Source organism: Gracilinanus agilis, chromosome 2 (assembly GCF_016433145.1).
Source record: "Gracilinanus agilis isolate LMUSP501 chromosome 2, AgileGrace, whole genome shotgun sequence".
Classification (NCBI taxonomy): domain Eukaryota; kingdom Metazoa; phylum Chordata; class Mammalia; order Didelphimorphia; family Didelphidae; genus Gracilinanus; species Gracilinanus agilis.
In genome coordinates, this window is record NC_058131.1 from 290,090,179 (window position 1) to 290,109,799 (window position 19,621).

The window sequence follows — 19,621 nt, forward strand, 5'->3', positions numbered from 1 at the left end:
ACCTTGGAACCAATACACAGTATTGATTCTAAGAGAGAAAGAAAGGGTTATTTTTTTTTTAAAGCACTTCATAGGTAGACTTAGCAACATTAATCTTCCTTTCACAAATGCAGGAGATGGGTTAGATCTATCTTAATCCCAGGACATCTCCCTGGAAGTTTTTCTCTTTCTTTTGACTAATATCCAAAATACAGGATTTTAGATCTTAGGGAACTTAAGAGATCACTTAGTCTAATTCCCTTATTTTATAGAGAAAGTAGGCTCAAGGAGAAGTAGTGACCTACCTAACATCACAAAGAGAGTTAGTGGTATAACCAGGACGTCATTTAGGGCTCCTGATTTTTGCCAGCTCCCTTGACTTCAGTTTTTCTGGCTGCTGTTTGAGATTTTATTTTTCTCCTCAAAGTTGAATGTAGAAAATTCTGGTTAACTGCCTGTTCCAATTCAAAGTTTTACTGTGTTTGCTAGTCAAATCAAGCAGGTTTTCTCATTCTCCCTATGAGATCCACAAAGTTGATTCATCCATGCTCAGTCCATTCACATGGTCTATTTCTCTTCTCAGTTCTTTGCATGTGTAGTGATGATCGCCTATGGAGTGAGTGCTTTCTTCACCTTCCGAGCCTGGAAAGGAATAGGCAGCAATGCAGCTACTAGTCAGATGGCTGGTGGCTATTCCTAAAACCATCAATGCCCATGGACCACCTTGGTACTGAAGTCTACATGCCACAGTGGAGGAGCCTGGACACCACTGGTCATCACAAGGAGGCTTAACAAGCAGAAAACCAGCCCAGCTGTGACCAAATCTGCTATCCTCTGCTGATGGAAATTTGTGTTTTCACCCCACTCCTAATGGAACACAATCCACCACCTTGGATTGGCATAAATTGGCATTTGTGAGCAGGGGCAGGAAAAAGTACAAAGAATGAAAGGGTCAAAGATGTTAAAAGACCTCACCGACTTTAGACAGGGAAGGCCACCTCTCAGGAAGTGGGAGTTGTGGCCATCCTTGCTTTGAATTTGTAAGGCTTCAGTTTCCAGGGCCAGGAATTCAAACCCTTTTACGGCATTAAATCTGCTAACAAATAACACCTCAAACCTTGTAATCCTATCCTGTATATACTGTAAAGGTAACCATGGTAATGGGATAATGAGGAGTAGTAGTCTCAGTTTTCTGAAAAGACTTGATCTACTCAAGGTAGCTATTGGAATTCCTCAAATCTGCAACCAAAAACTGATCTCACCTCAAACAAAAAGCCCAATACAGTGAGTATTTGGCAACATAAAACTCTTGTCTTCTATCTCAATTGGAAAAAGAACAAAATGTCATCTTCACTTTCACAATATCCATGGCTAGTTATGGAACAACAGTCATAGTTCATAGGAAAGGCCTATATTTATAAGTAAAAATAAACCCCATTAATAGGCTACTAAAATAAATAGATAGTGCTCAGGTACTAGTTCAAGATCTCACTAACATATAGAGGGTATGTCCATGAGGATTTGCACATTTTAGAAGCTTGTGTTTAATGGAAAACCTAGTTTTTACCTGCTTCTCAAAGACACTTGCCGAGTTTTTTCCCTTTACATCATTTTCATCTACACATCCTCTTGGAAAGAGCTAAACACCAAGACTAACTGACTTCCTGAAACCACTGGCTGAGCCCAACGGCTATGGATTTGGGAGTGGGTAGCTCACAAGCGTGCCTGATTGTTTGATAGCAATGATTTTGTTCTTTGTATATAAATAAAGACCATGGAAACATTTATTAGGAAGTGATGTGGATGGAAATTTTTACAAATAGTTCCATGATACTACTGTCTTTTGACTAATTTGATTCTTAGCTTTTGGGGGTGGGTGGTACTTCTGGACTAACTATCTTTACTATCCTGTCATTATCAGGTACTGTGGGGAGTGTTTTCTCATTGTGAATGCTAACATTTGGTAAGATTCCTGGTATGATTCCCTTTGTCAGAATACCCCAGTCTTCTTCCTTGTACCTATATACCTGAAGGGTACTCTGGGATAATTTCATTTAAGAATTCTAAGACCCAAGGTGGGGGTATGTAGGACAGTAGAAAGGTATGTCAGGCCTGTAGAGTCCAGAGGACCTGGGTTCAAATCTGGCCTAATACTTTCTTCTGTGTGCCCCTGGGCAAGTCATTTGCCCATGCTACTCTTCTTAGAACTGGTACTAATATAGTTTTTTTTTTATTATTATTTTCAAAGCATTCCAAGACCCCACTCCTAATGAAAGCCACTTAGATATTTTTGTCTATGAGGCCATGATAAAGGAGGCCTGCTCATACCTGCTAGTATTTAAAAAGGTCCTCTAGAAACTCCAGTGAGGGTGCGGTACTTGTAATTGTGAAGCAGCCTTGTCTCAAGTTGTGCTTCACTGGTGGGAAAAGAGTCCAAATGGACAGAGAATTAAGAAGGAAGCCAACCTTGGCTGAAAGCTTTGATGGATCAATCTATGCTCATTTTCCAAGTCAAAAGAGAGATGGCTCTTAGTGGTACAGATTAATATGACTTCTAGTAATTTGCTGGACTATAAACAAGATCTAGTCCAAACCTGTATTCTTAAGGACATTCTCATAATAAACAGCGACAAGGGCTAGAAAGGATAAAATGAAAGGAGGCCTAAGTCTTGCAAGTAAACATCACATGTTCTGGGAGAGGCTCCAGTTCAGCCTGACTGTTCTGTGGAACCCAGTTACATATTGTTCTCGGTGAATAATTACAATTCCTTCATAATTATGACAGATTTGGTAAAAGGACACTGACTAAATGTAAATTACCTACAGATTGACATCTTCAAGTTTTGAGTTGGTTATTTACTCCTTGAGAAGGCATAAGTTAAGAGTGACTGTTACCCTTACTTAGATTTGTTCTTTGTAACACATATACCAATTTTTATAGAGTAACCAGGGCATTCTAAAATTTGACAGTGCATTCTAAAAGTTTTTTTGAATTTTATCTATTTTCACTTGTCCTTCCTTTTCAAATGTTGTTAAAAATATGATCACACATGTGGTCTGAACAACATGCATGACAACATACACAATTAAGTTGAGGATGGACTGTTTCATTATCAATAGGGGAAAAGAATGAGATGAAAAAAGTCTTGCTGAAATTTTCACCAAGCAGAAATTATCACCAAAAGTTAATGCTTCTTTTTGGGGCTGAAAAAACCATCAAAAGTACTAGAACTTACCAATTTGTCCAAAGTGATTTAAAACTCCCAAATTCACTGCCCTAGAAGTCTGTCTGTGCCAGGACACCAGTAAGCACAAACGTGGGCACCACTCAAGCTATCCAGTCATTTTCCAATCAGCACCCTACAAATATTTATGGAAGAGGTCATTTGCTTGGGATTTCTCTTTCTCACACAATGGGGACAAAATGCATTTTTTGCGTTTTTTTTTTTTTCACCATTCCCTTGTCCTCAACTTCAGTGGAGGTGCTTCCTTTTATACATTTCCACAGATAGGCATATACCTGTTGAAATGCCTCTATTGCCTATTCTCCCCATAGAGAATCTAAACCAGCATGGGCACTATTCTTCCCTAAAAAGTGACAAAAGCAAAAAGAATAGTTATTTTTTTCATCCTTTTTCTTCGGGGCAAAGGAAATTTTATTTTTGTCTTTGTATTCCCAAGGCCTGATATGAATGCCTGGCACATCAGAACTAAACAAATATTTGTTGGCTGATTCATAGACCAAGCCAGTACCAGACTTGTCCAACTACAATTTCTAAACCTGGTAAAATAACCAGCAAGTACTTTTTGAAGACTCAGGCATTAGACACTCCCACTGGCAGCAAGAATAAGTAATTCCAACAAGGTTCAGGACAAATGCTTCAAAATTGGATTATTCCGCTTACCTCTAAACCCCAAAAAGCAGTCACCTGAGGACAGAGTTAAAGAAGGATCTTTAATATTTGAGTATCTGATGTTCTGGCCAAGTGTGTCAGATTACTCTTAATGGTTAAAAAAAAAGTTTCTTAATACATGACACATATACATACATACACATAAGAATCTTCAGTCCATGCCTTAAAAGTGGAACAGCCAAATTAAAATTCATTAGTCTTGTTTTCAATTTAAAGAAAGTCAGTCAGCCATCTGCCTTTTCTTCTCTCCAAAATGGTTTGGCATATACATTTTCTTATCAGAACCTTGAGTTATTAGGAAAATTAAACATTTTTCTAAACTGAAAAAAGCAGATGATCATTCAAGCTTTTGCCCACTTCCTCCTCTTACTCACTGTGGACTAGTGCAACACCACACTGAGGGGCAGGTTTTAAGAGGAGAGAGGATATTAGCAAGTTTGGGAATTATCCCATTTGCAGGAAAAATTGATCAGTGATGCACAGGGCTTTAACCAATTTACACTAACCATGGTAGGATCACAAAAAGCACGTTCCAGGCCCTCTTTTCCAACATAAATCAGACCTCTGTATGTAATCTGCAGGGTTCCTGACAAAATGAAGTAACAATGTAGGATAACTTTTCACCCAGGAATACTTTAAACCTACAAAGAAGAACATAATACTTAGCCTTCTTCCTAACTGGACATTCATGAAGTGCCCAAGCCAAATTCACAAGATCTTAGAATTTGTTTCTAAAGTGTACACTGTTAGTAGATTCTCAAGAGTATTTTGGCTAGACATAATGAGACTGCTGCTAAGAAACACCAGCACAAGGTCACGCTAAGGTCACAAGATTTTTACAAACCTAAGAATATGAGTTGATTTATATATTTTACTTCTAGGCAAACAACAAACATTTTAGCTCAGGCAAAGACTCCCAGTCAAAATCTGTGTTCCTTAATTTTCCTAATACAGTGGAAAGTTAAAACATCAGATTCAAAAATCCCTTAGAAAACAAGTTAGGTTTGAATAGTTGTCCCTAGATGTGCAAAAAGACATAAAACATAGAGGAGTAGGATTCCCTGGGTTGAAATGTATTGGGCAAAGACAGTCTTGTGTCACAAAGACGTGTATGGAAAACCTGTTCAGGTTTGGGATGGAAAACATTAATTGTAACATTTTGATTAGAAGAAACATGTGTTGCTACTAATACACTCATCCTGGGTCCCCTCCAAGGGAGTAACAGCTGAAATAGGCAATATAATTTCATTGCAAAGCACACACAAACACCTATATACATCCATACAGGCACGCACATGTGTGCACACACATTCTCTCTCTCTCTCTCTGTCTCTCTCTCATTCTCTCTCTCTCTTTCTCTCTCTCTCTCTCTCTCTCTCTCTCTCTCATTCTCTCTCTCTCTCTCATTCTCTCTCTCTCTCTCATTCTCTCTCAACTCTTTCCCTAACTGCCACAAGCACCTGGGAGCTGAGGCCATTTTGGCTGGTGTACCAGGGCTAATGGGGATATTTCGTGAGAATCCAATATTCCAGCGAGGTTCTTTATGATCAGTCTACACTTAACATTAATTAAAAGCACCAGAACAAGGTCAGTCTTTTCCAGCTGTATTCCCCAATCACTGAGTATGTTGTTCATCACGCTGTGGTCACTCACCATCTTTCAAGTTTGGAATGTTCAAGGTGAAAAACTCTCATCCAGAGAACATGAACTAATGTCGTAAATTGTTCTGGGTTGCAGGTATGGAAGATGACTTGCATAATGATGTCACCACTAAACCACTGCTTAAGTCCAGACTTCGGCCTTCCTTTTCCTTTAGGAGAAGAGAAACAAGGGACAGCTCGGTAGCTCAGTAGATAGAGCCAGGCTTGGAAATGTTAAATCCTGGGTCCAGATCTGGCCTCAGATACTTCCTTGCTATTTGATTCTGGGCAAGACACTTAATCCAGATTGCCTAGCCCAGTGATGACGAAACTTTTCAAGATGGAGTGCTAGGCCCCTCCTCCACCCATCCCTCAAACTGGGTGCCCTACCCCCCCCCTCACCTTACCCCACGCAGGGGAGGAAGGAAGTGTTCCCATTGGGCTGCTGGTTGGAGGGGTGGGTGAAGTGAGGAATGTCCTCAGTTAGTATAGGGAGGAGGGAAGAGGGGTGGCCCAAGCACTCTGTTCCCCTCCAGCTCTGTTGCCTGTGAGCTTCCCACCTTACCCCATGTGCACTCCCACTGGCTGCTGGGCAGAGGGGTGGGGCATGTGAAAAAATGTTGTCAGGGGAGCTGCTCACCCAAGTCCCACCAACTTTCTAGTAATGAAAAAGGTGGGGGTGGAGGGTGGGAATTGGTTGTCACAGCGTGCCACAGATTCGCCATCACTGGCCTAGTCCTTACTGCTCTTCTGCCTCAAACTGATACTTAGTGTCAATTCTAAGACAGAAGGTAAAGAATTTTTAAAAAGCACAAAACTCTTTAAATGACAGAGATTCAAGACTCTTGAAAAAAAGAATCAACAGTGAAGTCTTTCCTAGTTCTAAATTCTATATTCCTTGGGGAAAAATAAGATATTTCTGTCCCTAACAGCTTAAAGTGAGTGAGATTAGTAGTTACTGATTTTGCCCTGAGGAAAGAGGGCTCAGCATTTCTTGGGGATGAGATATGTGCTGAAAGCCCCAAAAGAAATGGGACAGAAATCACCATCCATATCACAATTTTGCCCAAGGTTAGCCTTGGTAAGATTCTTCCAAAATAAAATATATTTCCTTAAACTAAAAAAACTCAAAGCACATCCCTAGCCATGAACACCCAGGAAAATCCAGCATAAGTGGGAGAACATATAGCTCTGAATATGAACTCATATGCACCATCACTGAAATAAAACTGTGACCTAGCAACAGATTTTAGTGGGTCACTGGCTGCACAAAATCACCACCAACTGCACAATAGCTAGATTAGAACAGCATGATAGATGGAAGGTTCCTAACTCAAATTAACTTGCAGTTTACATACTGTATTCCCAGTACAAGGCCAGTTTCCTACAGGTAGGAACTATCATTGTTACTTCCAGAGTCTATAATAGAACCTTATATATAGTAGGTGCTTAATTTGTTAAACTGAACTAAAAATTCCTACAACTACAGAAGAGTTACTTAGAGAGAATGGAAGCACTTACAGCTCTGTAGTCCAAAAACATTTCTTTGAAGGCCAGGAAATCCGTAAATGTGAGCAGCATGTCAAATATATCACCTGCTACTTCATCTTTATGCTGTCTATATTATAATGGAAAGATTTGTAATTTTAGGACTGGATATGAAACACATTCAATGGTAAAGTCTTCTTCTGACTATTTTTCAGTATCCTAAAAGGTACCTCCCCCTCCCACCACCCCAAAAACATTCTCCAAGCAGTAATCTGGCCCTTTTCAGCGTTAAGATATATGAAATAGAATAGGGAAGAGTCCTACATTTCAGGCTCCACTTACTGTAATGTTGTGGTGAAAGTGGCCATGTTAAACCCAGGAATTCTCTCAAGCAGCTGTTCTTCAATATATTTTTCTACCAAAGAGATCTAAAAGATTTAAAAGTCTTCTGGTTAGTCACATGTCAAGAAAAACATTCTTCAACAGAGAAGATCTGTTACACAATGCAAAGGTAAGCATCATTGCTCCTAAAGGTATATACAGCTCTATAATTTTGTGCCCAATTTTCACAGGGTAGAATTACACAAATATCTTTACTTGATAGTCTTCTAAAGTGATTGTTTAATTGGCTGTTTAGTTTCTAGCTTCCGTGTCAAAAAAAGTAAGTCCCTAAAGTTAAACCTATTCTAAATTAGGCTAACTAATCCTACTGAAATAATGGGAAGCATCAGTCAGCAGAAAGAGCTCTGGAATAGAGGTTAAGAGGCTTGGAGCAGAGTTCCAGGCCTACCACCAACTTTCTGAATGACCTTAAAGCAAAGTTTAAATGTTTATTATATTTTAGTTTTCAAATCAGTAAAAAAGGAACTACAATAACTAGCTTGCCTACTGGATTATTGAGTAATTACAATCATTAATCATAATTTTAGTCAAATTAAAGCAGTGAATGAACTTAGAAAAGTGCTACTATTCTTCACCACTGGACCTGTGCACATGGTAGCTGAGGACAGGATCATGGGGGAGTATATTCAATACTAACATTGTTTTTTAAAAAAAGAAACTGATAAACTCTTCCAGACATTTTGTTGAAAGGCTTTTGGAAAGAAAGAAATGGGAGGTAAGGAGAAGAATGATTAATAGGAGATGAGAGAAAAACTCAACTAGGGTTGGAACTGACTTGCTTTTTTACCAAAACAGAGTTACGTTTTAAAAGACAAGGGGGTACACTGCTTCTCTACAGAAACAGGAGACCAATAGGCATGAAATAATGCATATGAGGGCAGACTTTTTCAATATGCTGTTTAATACTGCAGAACTTTTTTCTTTCTTCCTTTCTTAATACTTTATAAGGAATGGCTCTAGAAGAATGTAAGGGGAGAAATACAGTGGGACTAAGTAATTAAAAACAAGAGATCAATAAAAACTTATTTTTAAAAGACATGGACTACTGCTGACATCTTTTGGTTGCAGGTCTAATTTCAAAGAACCTCTAGTGTCTTGGAAGAGAAAAAAGGAAGCAAACTTACATATTCATTAAAAATAGGAGTGTAGATGAGTTTATTTTCTTCTGTGTCTTCAAACTCTTGGTAGTACTTTTCCATGAAGTTTCTCTGTAATAACTGGAACTCGCCATCTGAAGTGAAGCCAATAAGGTCATTTAAAAAAAAGATAAAATGAAATCTAGCTGAAGGCTAAACTGCCTATTATCTGAACGATTCTACCAATTATAATTCACTCTAAAACTTAAGTTTACTTTAAACCCTATAAGAAGTGAATTCACTCATGGAATAAAAAAAAATTAACAGACACTAAAAAGCATTTTGGTAAAAAGCTAGGTTAGTATGTGTAAAAATAGAACAAATGAAAACCTGTACTTGAAACAGTAAGTCCCTGCACAATTGATGGTTTCTCTGTTTACAAACAGCCTCTTTAATGCCAAATCCCAAGAGAAAGAAAGCTGGCAGCTATTTAAATGGGAAATATGATTACCTTTAATAGTACATTAGTATCTTAATAGGCAAATACAGTAGTTTAAAAACACATACAAAATTACAGGAGGGCTTGGGAAATCCTCTTAAGTCTTCATTTCTCTTTTGACGGATCTAATTGGGATGTTTTCCCCAGTTTTGTCACTCATCCCATAGTCTAAGTACAAGTTCCTGGTTAGAAAACTCTTCAAGAGGAAATTTATATTTTTACCAATTAATTCAAATTCCAACTTTAAAAATAAAAGGCAAGCTTCACAGTTGATGTCTCAGGAACATAGCTGTAGGAAAGGAAGCCCCAAAGTCTGCAATAAATAGTCAAAGCTTATCATTAATACCACTTTCATTGTACACTAATTATGCTTTTTTTAAAAGAAAGTGAGAGTATCACTGTGCTAATTTCATCTGAGAAAAGTTACTGAAATCTGAAGCTTAGCTTTGAGTCTTCTCTGACCTTAATAGTACATAATATTATATAAAAAGTTCTGAAAATGACCCACCAAAAAAATTCATCAAAGCACCCAACTACTAAGCGTCATAGAATTATAGATTATGGGCTAGAAGTGATCTTAGTAGCCATCAAGTCTAACTTCCTTATAGATGAGGAAAATGAGGCAGAGAGAGTCAAATGATTTGTGCAGTGTTACACAGCTAATAAGTATCTGAAGGCAATATTCAAATTCAGGTCCTTCTGACTCCCAAGTCCCAATATTCTTCACCTAACTGTTTCCAGTGAAGTTTTTGATTTCTGATTTGTTCCCAAGATTTTACATTTTTATTTAAATTTTCATCTGTCCTCCTAATTTTTTACCTAGTTCCAATCTAATTTCTCTCAAAGCTGAAGTCATTAAATCCATGAAAATCTGAATGGCTTATATATGATGTCAGGACATCTCCACTGTCAAGATAAAAATGGAGACCTAAGACAATTATTGCTAATTTTTTTTTAAACCCTTACCTTCTGTCTTGGAGTCAATACTGTGTATTGGCTCCAAGGCAGAAGAGTGGTAAGGGCTAGACAATGGGGGTCAAGTGACTTGCCCAGGGTCACACAACTAGGAAGTGTCTGAGGTCAAATTTGAACCCAGGACCTCCCATCTCTAGGCCTGGCTCTCAATCCACTGAGCTACATAGCTGCTCCCAATTATTGATAATTTAAGACAATAGGAATTGTTTTTCAAACACTTACCTTTGTCTTGAAATCAATATTGTATACTGATTCCAAGGCAGAAGAGCAGTAAGGGGGGCTAGGCAATGGGGGTTAAGTGACCCACCTAGGGTCACACAGCTGGGAAGTGTCTGAGGCCAAATTTGAACCCAGGACCTCCCATTTCTAAGCCTGGCTCTCAATCCACTGAGCCACCCCGCTGCCCCCAACAATAGGAATTTTGACTAAAACTCTTCAGGTAGTCAGGCAGTTCCCCACTCAATTCTGAATGAATTTTTTTGCCACCATATGGAAAGAAGTCATTTAAATGAACATCTACCAACATGGAAAGTTCACTCTGAAGGAGCAGCAGTGTCCACCCAGAGAAGAGTTAATTCACCTCAAGATTAGGTACAGTTACAATGATTGACTTTGAGGTCTTAATTATCAGGATTACAGCAGGAAAATATACTTGTTCAAAAAAAAAAGTACATCATGAAGGGATTACCATTATATGCCAAAAAATTATTTATGAAAATAAATATTCTAAAACCTGAGCACTAAAGCATGGGAAGAGTATTTAAGTGAAAACAAAAAGAATATTGTAGGAGTATATCAGGATAGCGTCAGGGTAATTTTAACAAAACTAACTCATTTACATAGTATTCTAAGATTTATAAAGCACTTCCCTCACAACAACCTTGTGAGGAAGAGTATTAATGATTATTTTTTTAAACCCTTACCTTCTGGCTTAGAATGGATATGAAGTATAGATTCTAAGGCTGATGAGAAGTAAGGAATAGGCAACTGGGGACAATGACTTTCCCAGGGTCACACAGCTAGGAAGTTTCTGAAGCCAGATCTGAGGCCAGATTTGAACCCAACTCCAAACCTAAGCCACTTAACTGCCCCTAAGAATATTATTTTTGAGAATAGCATTTTTTCTCTTTTACAGATGAGGAAAACCAAGGATCAAGAGACCTAAAGTGACTTGTCCTCTGGCTAAGAAGTCAGAGTCAGGATTTGAAACTATGCTTTTATGCCCAGTGGAATTGCACATAGGCTATATAGGAGGGGGGTTGGAAGAGGGAAGGAAAAAACATGAATCATGGAACCATGGAAAACTTTTCTTAATCAATAAAAAAAAGTTTAAAAAAACCCACTATGTTTTATGATTTCAAGTACAGTGCTCCTTCTATTACACATTGCCTCAGTCTGAAGAGATGTTCACAAAAGTGCTCCAAAGGCAAGCAAAGATAGGAGGATTTTCTAGTATTCCCCTTCCTGTTAAAAGTTCAGGTTGTGATAAGTCCTTGACTTGCCTTACTAAATCAAGAGGAAGCAAGTATTACTCTTGACCATGGGTTCTTAACTTGGGGAGAATTCCAGGAACTCTTGGAGGGTTATAATATTTTAATATCTATATTTCAACATAATTGAATAAAACATTATTCTGAGAAGTGATCCATAGGCTCCATTGGAAAATCAGAGTTTTATGACACAAAAAAAGTTAAGAATCCCTGTCCTTAACCTTATCTTGACCGACAAGAAACTGCTTGATGTGGCAAAAGCAGTAGACACACTGGGTGAAAACTATATCACCTTAGAGTTGAATCTAAGGAAGGCAATGCTAAACATGGTTATGTTCTTAAACTCTAATTAAAATTGAATCTTAAATTTTTAATGTACCATAGAAGTCATCAAATCTAGCCTCCTTTTTACCAAAAAGAACTAAGACCTACAGAGTAAATAACTTGGTCAAAGTGGCAAAGCTGGGCTAGAATATCAGTCTTCTTTTCCTTAGGGCAAAGCTCTTTTCACTAACTTACAGTGACATCAAATTTGTAAAACGATGATAGATTTGGAAGGATCAGTCTTGGGAAGTAATGAGTTTTCTGTTATTGGAAGTATAGGAGCATAGAGAAGAGAAGGCCACCTATGCTCATGTATGTAGTGGAGACGAGTACCATAGGAAGTAAGAATGTAGGCTATAATCTCTTTCAATCCTGGAATTCCAATTCTATTGGTAAAGCATTGCATTAGGAAAAAAATCTCTATGCCAAGATGTATTATCTTCTTCTTAACACTGGGTGGAGTTTGTAATTTTTTTTGCACACTTAGTTTTAGTTGGGACATCTATTTTTCTTTTTTTGTAAATGAAACTTACCCATGATAATGTCCTCTATACATCCAACTACAGCATCAAATTCGGCATCAGAAGGAGAAGAACTGGAAATTAACATTAGGATTATAGGTTAGGCCATTCATCAACTAATTGGTTTAATTCTAATAATAAGGAGAAATTGATTATATTTGTAAATTTTTTTTAATTTTAATGCCTATTATAGGTGTATCCTACCTTTATAAGAACAGTTCTACATAAAGTTTTCTAAAGAAAAATATAAGTCACTACAGAGTTCCTTTAAATATGGATGGTAGACATTCAACTTTTCAGCAAATAACTATTTAATTGATCAAGGAATTCCTGCTCTCTGCCCTACTTACCGCATCTTTGAAGCTGGCCCCCAAACTAGTGCAAAACTATCTGATTATGGTCACCACAATCTGGAACATTAAAACCTCTGTACCACAGTTGAAGATGGCCACCTGTCTAGGAGTATAATTCAAGGTGCAGACTTGGAAGTGCACCAAACTCTTTATGATTTTGGTTCTCTTAGGGGATCCTTTCTTCCTATGTTGCTATCAAAGCAACTATAATTAGTCAGATTCAGGTCAGGGTTTCCATATCACTAGCTTGAGATAAGCTGGTTCCCTTTGTGATGCACATATAATTCCATGACAACATATAGCACTGTACTAGACAGATCACTGGGCTGGCTGGAGGTGTGATGTTTAGGGTTGAAACACAGAGTGGGCAGAAGGAAACCTACTGAGTTTCAATAGAGTATAAACATCAAGTATTTTTAAAAGTTCTAGTCTTTGGATTCCTTCTTCTAAGAGGGCTTACTTTTAAATTTCTTTTATCCAATTTAATAAAAAAGTTCCAAATTGTAGGAACAGAAGCTGGAAGGAATCTCTGAAGATTGCCTAGCCCAGGGGATCAGTACAGTGGCTGCTGCGTGCTAGCTAAGGATGGCTTTTACACTTTCAAATAAAGACTTACTGTATTTAAAAATATAAAAACCATTCTTAGATCTCTGGTTGTACAAAAACAGACTACAAGTTCAACTCTTTTACTTTACAGATAGGAAAACTGAGGCCCAAAGGGGAAAGAAGTGACTTACTTGAGATCACACAGGTATTAAGTTGCAGAATCAGGATTCAAACCTACAGTTCTCTGACCCAAGAAGCAGTGGGTACAATGTTAAGAGCACTGATTCTTGACACAGAGGGCAAGAGTTGAAATCCTATTTTTGGTCCTTACCACCCTATGTGATTCTAAGCAATTCCTTTAGCCTCTCTGGTCTTCACTTTCCCTATCTGTAAAATGAGAAGGTTGAACTCTGAGGTCATTTCTAGATCCAGATCTATGATCCTAAGACTCCAGAACTTTCTACTAAACCTGGAGTTCTTGACCAGGCATCTGTAGTTAGATTCCAGAGGTCCTTGAACTTGGATGGGGAAAAAAAAATCATCTTTATTTTAGCTTACCACTAACTGGAACTTAGTACTTCCTTCAATCATTTAAAAAATCATTCACACAGAAGTCTAGTCAATAAGTATCTAAGTGCCTACTTATATGCCTGGCACCAGGGATATAAAGAAAAAAACAAAAACCCAGTTCCTGCCCTCAAAAAGCTCACACTAAAAGAAGGTTAAGAATCCTGAGACCACGCCCACCTCCCTCCCTCCTTAACCCCATTTTACGGATGATGACTCTGCTTCGGAAAGCAGTTTAGATGCCCGGTCACCCAGGAAACATACCAGGGCAGCACTCGAACCCAGGTCCAAATTAATTCCTCTTTCTACTTCCAGTACCTCGCTGCTTGCTTCTCCTTGGGTAGCTAAAAGATCTGGGCCCTCCTGTGCATTGCACAACTTTTAACAATTCTTGTGAAAATCTTGCACGAGCCTGGTAGCTGCCTAAGAACCAACTTCCCCTCCCCCAACCTGATTCCCTCCAAAAAGTTGGGGCTTTGGGACCAGGCTGCGGCCAAGATTACTCACATGGCTAGAGCGAAGTTTTCTTCTTCTAAAGTGTCCATCATCGTTGATCCTGAAGCTGCCAATGGTTCTGGGAAGGGGAGCGCCAAGTCAGGGGCCTCTTCCCTCACCCTTACCTGGTCGGGGTTGCGGCCTGAGCTCCGGAAGGAGGATCCCGGCACCTCGGGCTCCTCCTCCCCCGATCCCACCCCCCCCACTTTCCTGCCCGTCCCAGGTGGGCTGGGTCTCGCGGACCAGCCTGAGCCTGCGCCTGCGCACTTCAGGGACCACTCGGCACCCACTTAGGGTGCTCTAAAGCGCTCCGAGGCTCTAATGGGCTGCCCCTAAACCACGGCACTGGCCTCTGTCCTGCGGCTGTCGCAGGGGTCGAAACCCGGCCTTCACCTGAGCTGAGGCGACCGTGCGTTCGTCCACCGCATTCGATACCCCATTGAATCCGTTACGATTCTGGTCTTCTCCCCACCCATCCCCCCCTGGCGTCGCCCGAACGTGGAATTCGTCCCTCCCCTCTCTCCCTCCCTCCCGACTCCCGTTGCCACGACGACAGCCCTTTCCGCCGGCCCTTCCAATCCTGTCCCCGAGCCTTTCCTTATGGCTGAGGAAAGGGCGGGGCTGGAGAGCCCATCCGACAACGCCGTTTTCGTCTGCCGTCCTTCGTGGGTAGCTTGGGGCTAAGGGAGGGGAAATGGGATATTGGGAGAGAGGGGAAGGAAATAAACAAACAAATAAATAAATTGCTCTGTCATTTTATTATTGCCCTTTGCTTCAAGCCAGGGGTTCTTGAGTTGGGGTGCATGAGCTTAAAAAAATTTTTTTATTGCAATTCAGTTTAATTGGTTTCCTTTGTAATCCCGTGTTTTATTTTGTACATTTAAACCCATTATTCCTAAAAGGGGTTTGTAGATTTCACCAAACTGCTTAACGGTTCCGTGACACAAAAGAAATTAAGAAGAAATTAAGGGTCCAGGATCACATTTGAATCCAGGATCTTCTGGCCCCCAAGATCATTTACTCTACAGCCAGGCAAAGAGAAGGAAGAGGGATAAAGGCGTTTGGTTAAGACGTATTTTAAGTGCAAGGGGTGATGGATAAATACAATGTGCAAAACAATTGTAAAGTACTAAGTGTGCACTCCCCAAGGTGGGGTTAGGGCTTTCTGAAAGAAATGGTGTTTAACTTGAGCTTTAAGAGATGGATAGTGATTCCTTAAAAAGGGGGAAGGAATGTATCCTACGCAGAGAAAATAGCCTGGAAAGGCTCACAAAGCCTTTGAGCCCTGATGTTGAAGACATAGTCCAGTTCGGCTGAAGAGTAAATCATAGAAGAAATAAGGGGGTGCGGGTTCCTCAGTTTTTTAGGCCATTTAAAGTGATAATAAGGAATAAGAATTTTAATTTGTAGTCTATAGGAAGTCCCTGAAGAATTTTTTAAACTTTTTCTGTTCTCTCACCTTTCTCTCTTCTTTCCTTCATCCCTATCTCTGCCTCTCTCTGTCTTCCCCTTCTCTAGTGACCTTTTCAATATCTCGATACAGTGCTTGGCACATAAAATAAGTACCTAATCAATGTTAATAGCTAATACAAAGAACCTCAGTTTTTGGAGTTCAAATCCTAACTGATGTCAACTTGGGAAAACATTGAACCACTAAAGTAGTCATAAAACCAAAACTTTAATCAGGAAAAGAGACAGGTCCTTAATATTTGGCTGCCACACAAGACTCAAAACTCTGGGGCTCTGGGGATAGTGTCTGAGAGAATCACTGCCAAAGATGATTCTCCCAAGAATAATAGAACTTGTGGACTTATATACCTTTTGGAGAATTAAATACAGAAGAATGTCAACCTGGAATCTAGAAAAGCCCAAACTTGTAGCCAGTGGAATCTGAACCCCGCCCCAACTTCAGTTAGCTTGAAAGTTGAAGAACCCAAATTTGATCTTGTCACGGGAGAGTATCTCATATGAGGGAAAAGCCCCAAGTTTGGTTTAACAATAGACCTTAAAGTAGTTTATGTGGAACTAGCAAATCAAATACCCTTTTTGGTCTCAGTAATTTCTCCCTTTGTGTCAAAGTCCTTTACCAAGGTAGTCTAGCCCTTGGCTGGATCTTTCCCTTTCCTGTCCATTGTAAAACATTAACCTCTCCCTGATAATCCTGTATTGGACTCTTCATTTTGTGGTAGCCATTGTAAAGCCAATCAACTATACTCAGTTCCTCAGTTCCCCTAAAAAGTATATAAGCTTCCCAAATTTTTTATTCTTTGGAGCTGTCAATCTAGCGGGGCTGGCACTCCCAGGGGTCGGTGGCCAGAGCAGATTCTGTGGGTTTGTAGTGCACAGCTCTGTGTGGAGGCCTTGAGGAATTAAAAGACGTGCTTTTTCTTTCTATTTAATAGTTCTGTGTTTTTTTCCAGTTTAACAAAACATACACTGACTGGTTATAAGCAGGTTATAAGCAGGAAAGAGACTGTAGCTAAAGGCTAAGGTATCAAGGAGTGGCCTAACTTATAATGGATACAAAAAGGATGGTTCCTGTCAGGTGTTGGTCTTCTTAGAGGGAATGGATCTCTGATACAACAGGGTAAACTTCTAAGACAAAAAAAGGTGATTGAGGATTTGAGCATTTCTGTCACTCCCTTTCAGGACTTTTAATGGATACTTGGTGGTCCCTAGTTAAGTTTAAGACAAGGTCAGTTTGGGACTTCCCCTAAAGGCAAGTACCCAAGGGACAAATTCAAACTTGGGACTCCCCAAAACCCAGGTAACATTGGATTCAAGTGCTAGCTATATGCATAGAAGCCTTTGTGAGGTGGGCAAGTTGCTTCCTAATCCCCCTTTATACTAGTGCCTTCTCTCTATTGATTTTTCTTCAATTTATCTTGTAATATACTATCTTGTTTGCATATAGTTGTTTTTGTGTGGAGTGAGAAATTAGTGTGTCATTCTCAAGTTATTGAGAGTTATTAATACCTCCAAAAAGTTAGTAAAAATTGGTACCCCCCTCCCATCCATTTCTCTTCTCCCTTCAAGACAAGGTTACCCCACCTTCTCCTTCAAGCAGGACAAAAGCCTGGGGCAGCTGTCCAGGACTGACCAAATGATCAAATCTTAAGTACTGAAGAAATATGATCCTAATTAAAGGATTAATGTGGATAGTGTTATCCACACTAGGGAACTCTCTAGATACCCAGTTGTTGTCTGTGGGTATCTCAGCTCCCCTTTATGAAACAAAGCCAAAGTGCACTTTCTCTCATTGAGCCAGTATGCACAAAAGCCTCAGAGACTATGTTATAGAGAAAACAGTATCTCTATTTATTATAGATCAAGGTTAGGATATGAGGATTAAACAAAAAGGGTTTCCCCTAGCTCTAATTTCTTAACTCAAACCCAACCACCTACATTCATCTCACAAATGAATTCTTCTGTTCTTCCAAGCTACACTACCAGCTCCCTGTTTCTAGCTAGATGTCCCCCCAAAATTAACTAAACTACCTGACTATAATCCTCAGACTTTAGTTCAGTTATTTCTCAAAGAAGTGGTCTCCAAAATCTGCTAAGGGTGGATCCAAGATGACTGAGCCAACCAAAAGGATCTCAAGGTAAAACCTTCAGGCAAATTGTTATACACAGCAGGGATAATCCAATCTTCTTCAAATTGTTCTCCAGTTGAACAGGAAATCCAAAGATGGCTTGAAGGTTTCCCTTCTTCCACAAAACAGGTTGAGATAGACAAGCCTAAGCAGCAACTCCTTCCTTCCTAGCTCAGGACAGGAAGAGGTAGTTATTCCCTCAAACTCTTTCCTTTTTGTATTCATTGTAGTAGACCACTCCCTGATACCTCAGCCCCTGGCTACAGCCTCTTTCCCAAGTCTGCTTGCAACCTGTCAGAGTATGTTTGCTGTACTTAATTCCCCAAAAGGTATATAAGTCCCCAAGTTCTGTTATTCTGGAAGAACCATCTTGTTGACGTGGAATCTGACTTATATAAGTGCTTAATTTTGGACTCTGGTACCTCACGGTGGTGAACTATGGAAAGGATGGATCAATGTGGGCAACAGGGATATTTCAGAGTAGGTGGAATCCCTTTAAGCCATCAAGGGTATGTGATTTGAAAGACAATTCTTCCCTCTTCTGGATCGAATGCCACACTACAGGGAGGCTGGATTAAAATTCTTAAGACTCCAAATTCAAGTCAACAAGCAATTTATTAATTTAAGTGCTGAAATAAGGCAAATTACTGGACCTAGACTAATGGTAGTCCAGTTAAGTACTCTGGTCTATCTGTAACAGGTTGTAGGCTGGTCTGATAGGCCCACTACCCAAATGATAGTAAAATGTGATCTAACTGCTGTTAATCTTGTAAAAATAGTAGTTTGATTTATTAAAATAGTTCAACACAGGAAAGGATGGAGGGCCAGGGAGTAGAATCTCTAACACTAGGTCTCTAAATCTCCTCCCTCCAATTTATGGGGCCCTCACGAACCCCTCTTCTGGTCTTGAGGCTACCTGTCCTACTCTGTCTGTCTAGACCCCCCCCAAAAAAATCCTATCTAGTTTCCTGATCTACTGGCCCTCCAAATATTGATGGTGGAGGAGTTATAGTTCAGCAGACGTAGATAGGGGTGAGTTTGATGGTGAAGTCACCCTGGTGGGCTCAGCCAAATATGGCTTCAACCACATCTCCAGGCAGACAGGTCTCTGAGCTTTGGTTGGCTTCATCTCAACAAGATGAAATCTCTTAGACTATTGGAACACAGGAACTGGATGATGAGAACAGGAGAAATCTGAGTGGATAGGATCTCTCTCTTGAGGATAGGATGGATGATGAACAATCTCAGAATCAAGACAAATGGCTTCCGACACAAAGTCAGGTCACCAATGTCAGGAAGTTCTCCCTCCAAACTCTAGAAGAGCCAGGAAAACTCCCCCCAACTGTCTCTCTGAGCTTCCCTTAAATCCTTACCCCACACTCTTTGAAATCTTTCCTGTTCAGTTCCATGCGTGAGCCAACCCAGCTGTCCAAAGTCAATCACAAACCTTTGCAACAGCTTTTCCCTTGTTTTCTATCTCTTTCCTTCCTCCCCTTTGTGCAGATTAAAACTCATTTTAACAAAATTTGTTTTATTATCTGTGCATCAATAAACTTACCTTGATTCCTTGTTCCATTCCTATTCTACATTCTAACACCACAATAACAAACAACTACTCTTACTGAGCTATATACCTAACTTATCTTCTCTTTTCTAGGGTCTTGAACAAAGGAAAGGAAAGGAAAGGAAAGGAAAGGAAAGGAAAGGAAAGGAAAGGAAAGGAAAGGAAAGGAAAGGAAAGGAAAGGAAAGGAAAG

At 39.7% G+C, this 19,621-nt stretch overlaps 2 protein-coding genes across 3 annotated transcripts in view; one reads left to right on the forward strand and one right to left on the reverse strand.

Annotated features, from left to right (window-relative positions):
* The window catches only part of LOC123237295 (plasmolipin), a 37,296-nt gene extending 35,530 nt beyond the window's left edge, over positions 1–1,766 (forward strand). The window contains exon 4 of the mRNA XM_044664126.1: positions 563–1,766. Within this exon, the coding sequence (XP_044520061.1) occupies positions 563–679 (117 nt within the window). The 3' untranslated portion in view covers positions 680–1,766. The remainder of the gene's footprint in view (positions 1–562) is intronic.
* A 3,516-nt stretch (positions 1,767–5,282) lies between these two features.
* Positions 5,283–14,897, reverse strand: LOC123235278 (ADP ribosylation factor like GTPase 2 binding protein). Of its 2 annotated transcripts, XM_044661397.1 has the most exons (7): positions 14,663–14,897; positions 14,282–14,348; positions 12,321–12,382; positions 8,548–8,654; positions 7,364–7,449; positions 7,055–7,151; positions 5,283–5,703 (listed from the first exon to the last, which is right to left on the reverse strand). In XM_044661397.1, the coding sequence occupies exons 2-7, from the start codon at positions 14,320–14,322 to the stop codon at positions 5,602–5,604; spliced, it is 495 nt and encodes a 164-aa protein (XP_044517332.1). In that variant the 5' UTR covers positions 14,323–14,348; positions 14,663–14,897; the 3' UTR covers positions 5,283–5,601. The 2 variants fall into 2 exon arrangements, with proteins under 2 accessions (XP_044517332.1, XP_044517331.1); XM_044661396.1 differs by lacking the exon at positions 14,663–14,897 and having other exon boundaries at positions 14,282–14,446.
* Between the last annotated feature and the right edge of the window lie 4,724 nt (positions 14,898–19,621).

Excerpts from the sequence above, each read along its gene's own strand:
- LOC123235278 (XM_044661397.1), bottom strand. The coding sequence starts at position 14,322 with ATGATGGACACTTTAGAAGAAGAAAACTTCGCTCTAGCCAT. Across the intron at positions 12,383-14,281 it reads GAAAACTTCGCTCTAGCCAT|TTCTTCTCCTTCTGATGCCG; the intron begins GTGAGTAATCTT and ends GTTAATTTCCAG. Across the intron at positions 5,704-7,054 it reads TGTTTTTGGACTACAGAGCT|GAAAAGGAAGGCCGAAGTCT; the intron begins GTAAGTGCTTCC and ends CTTCTCCTAAAG.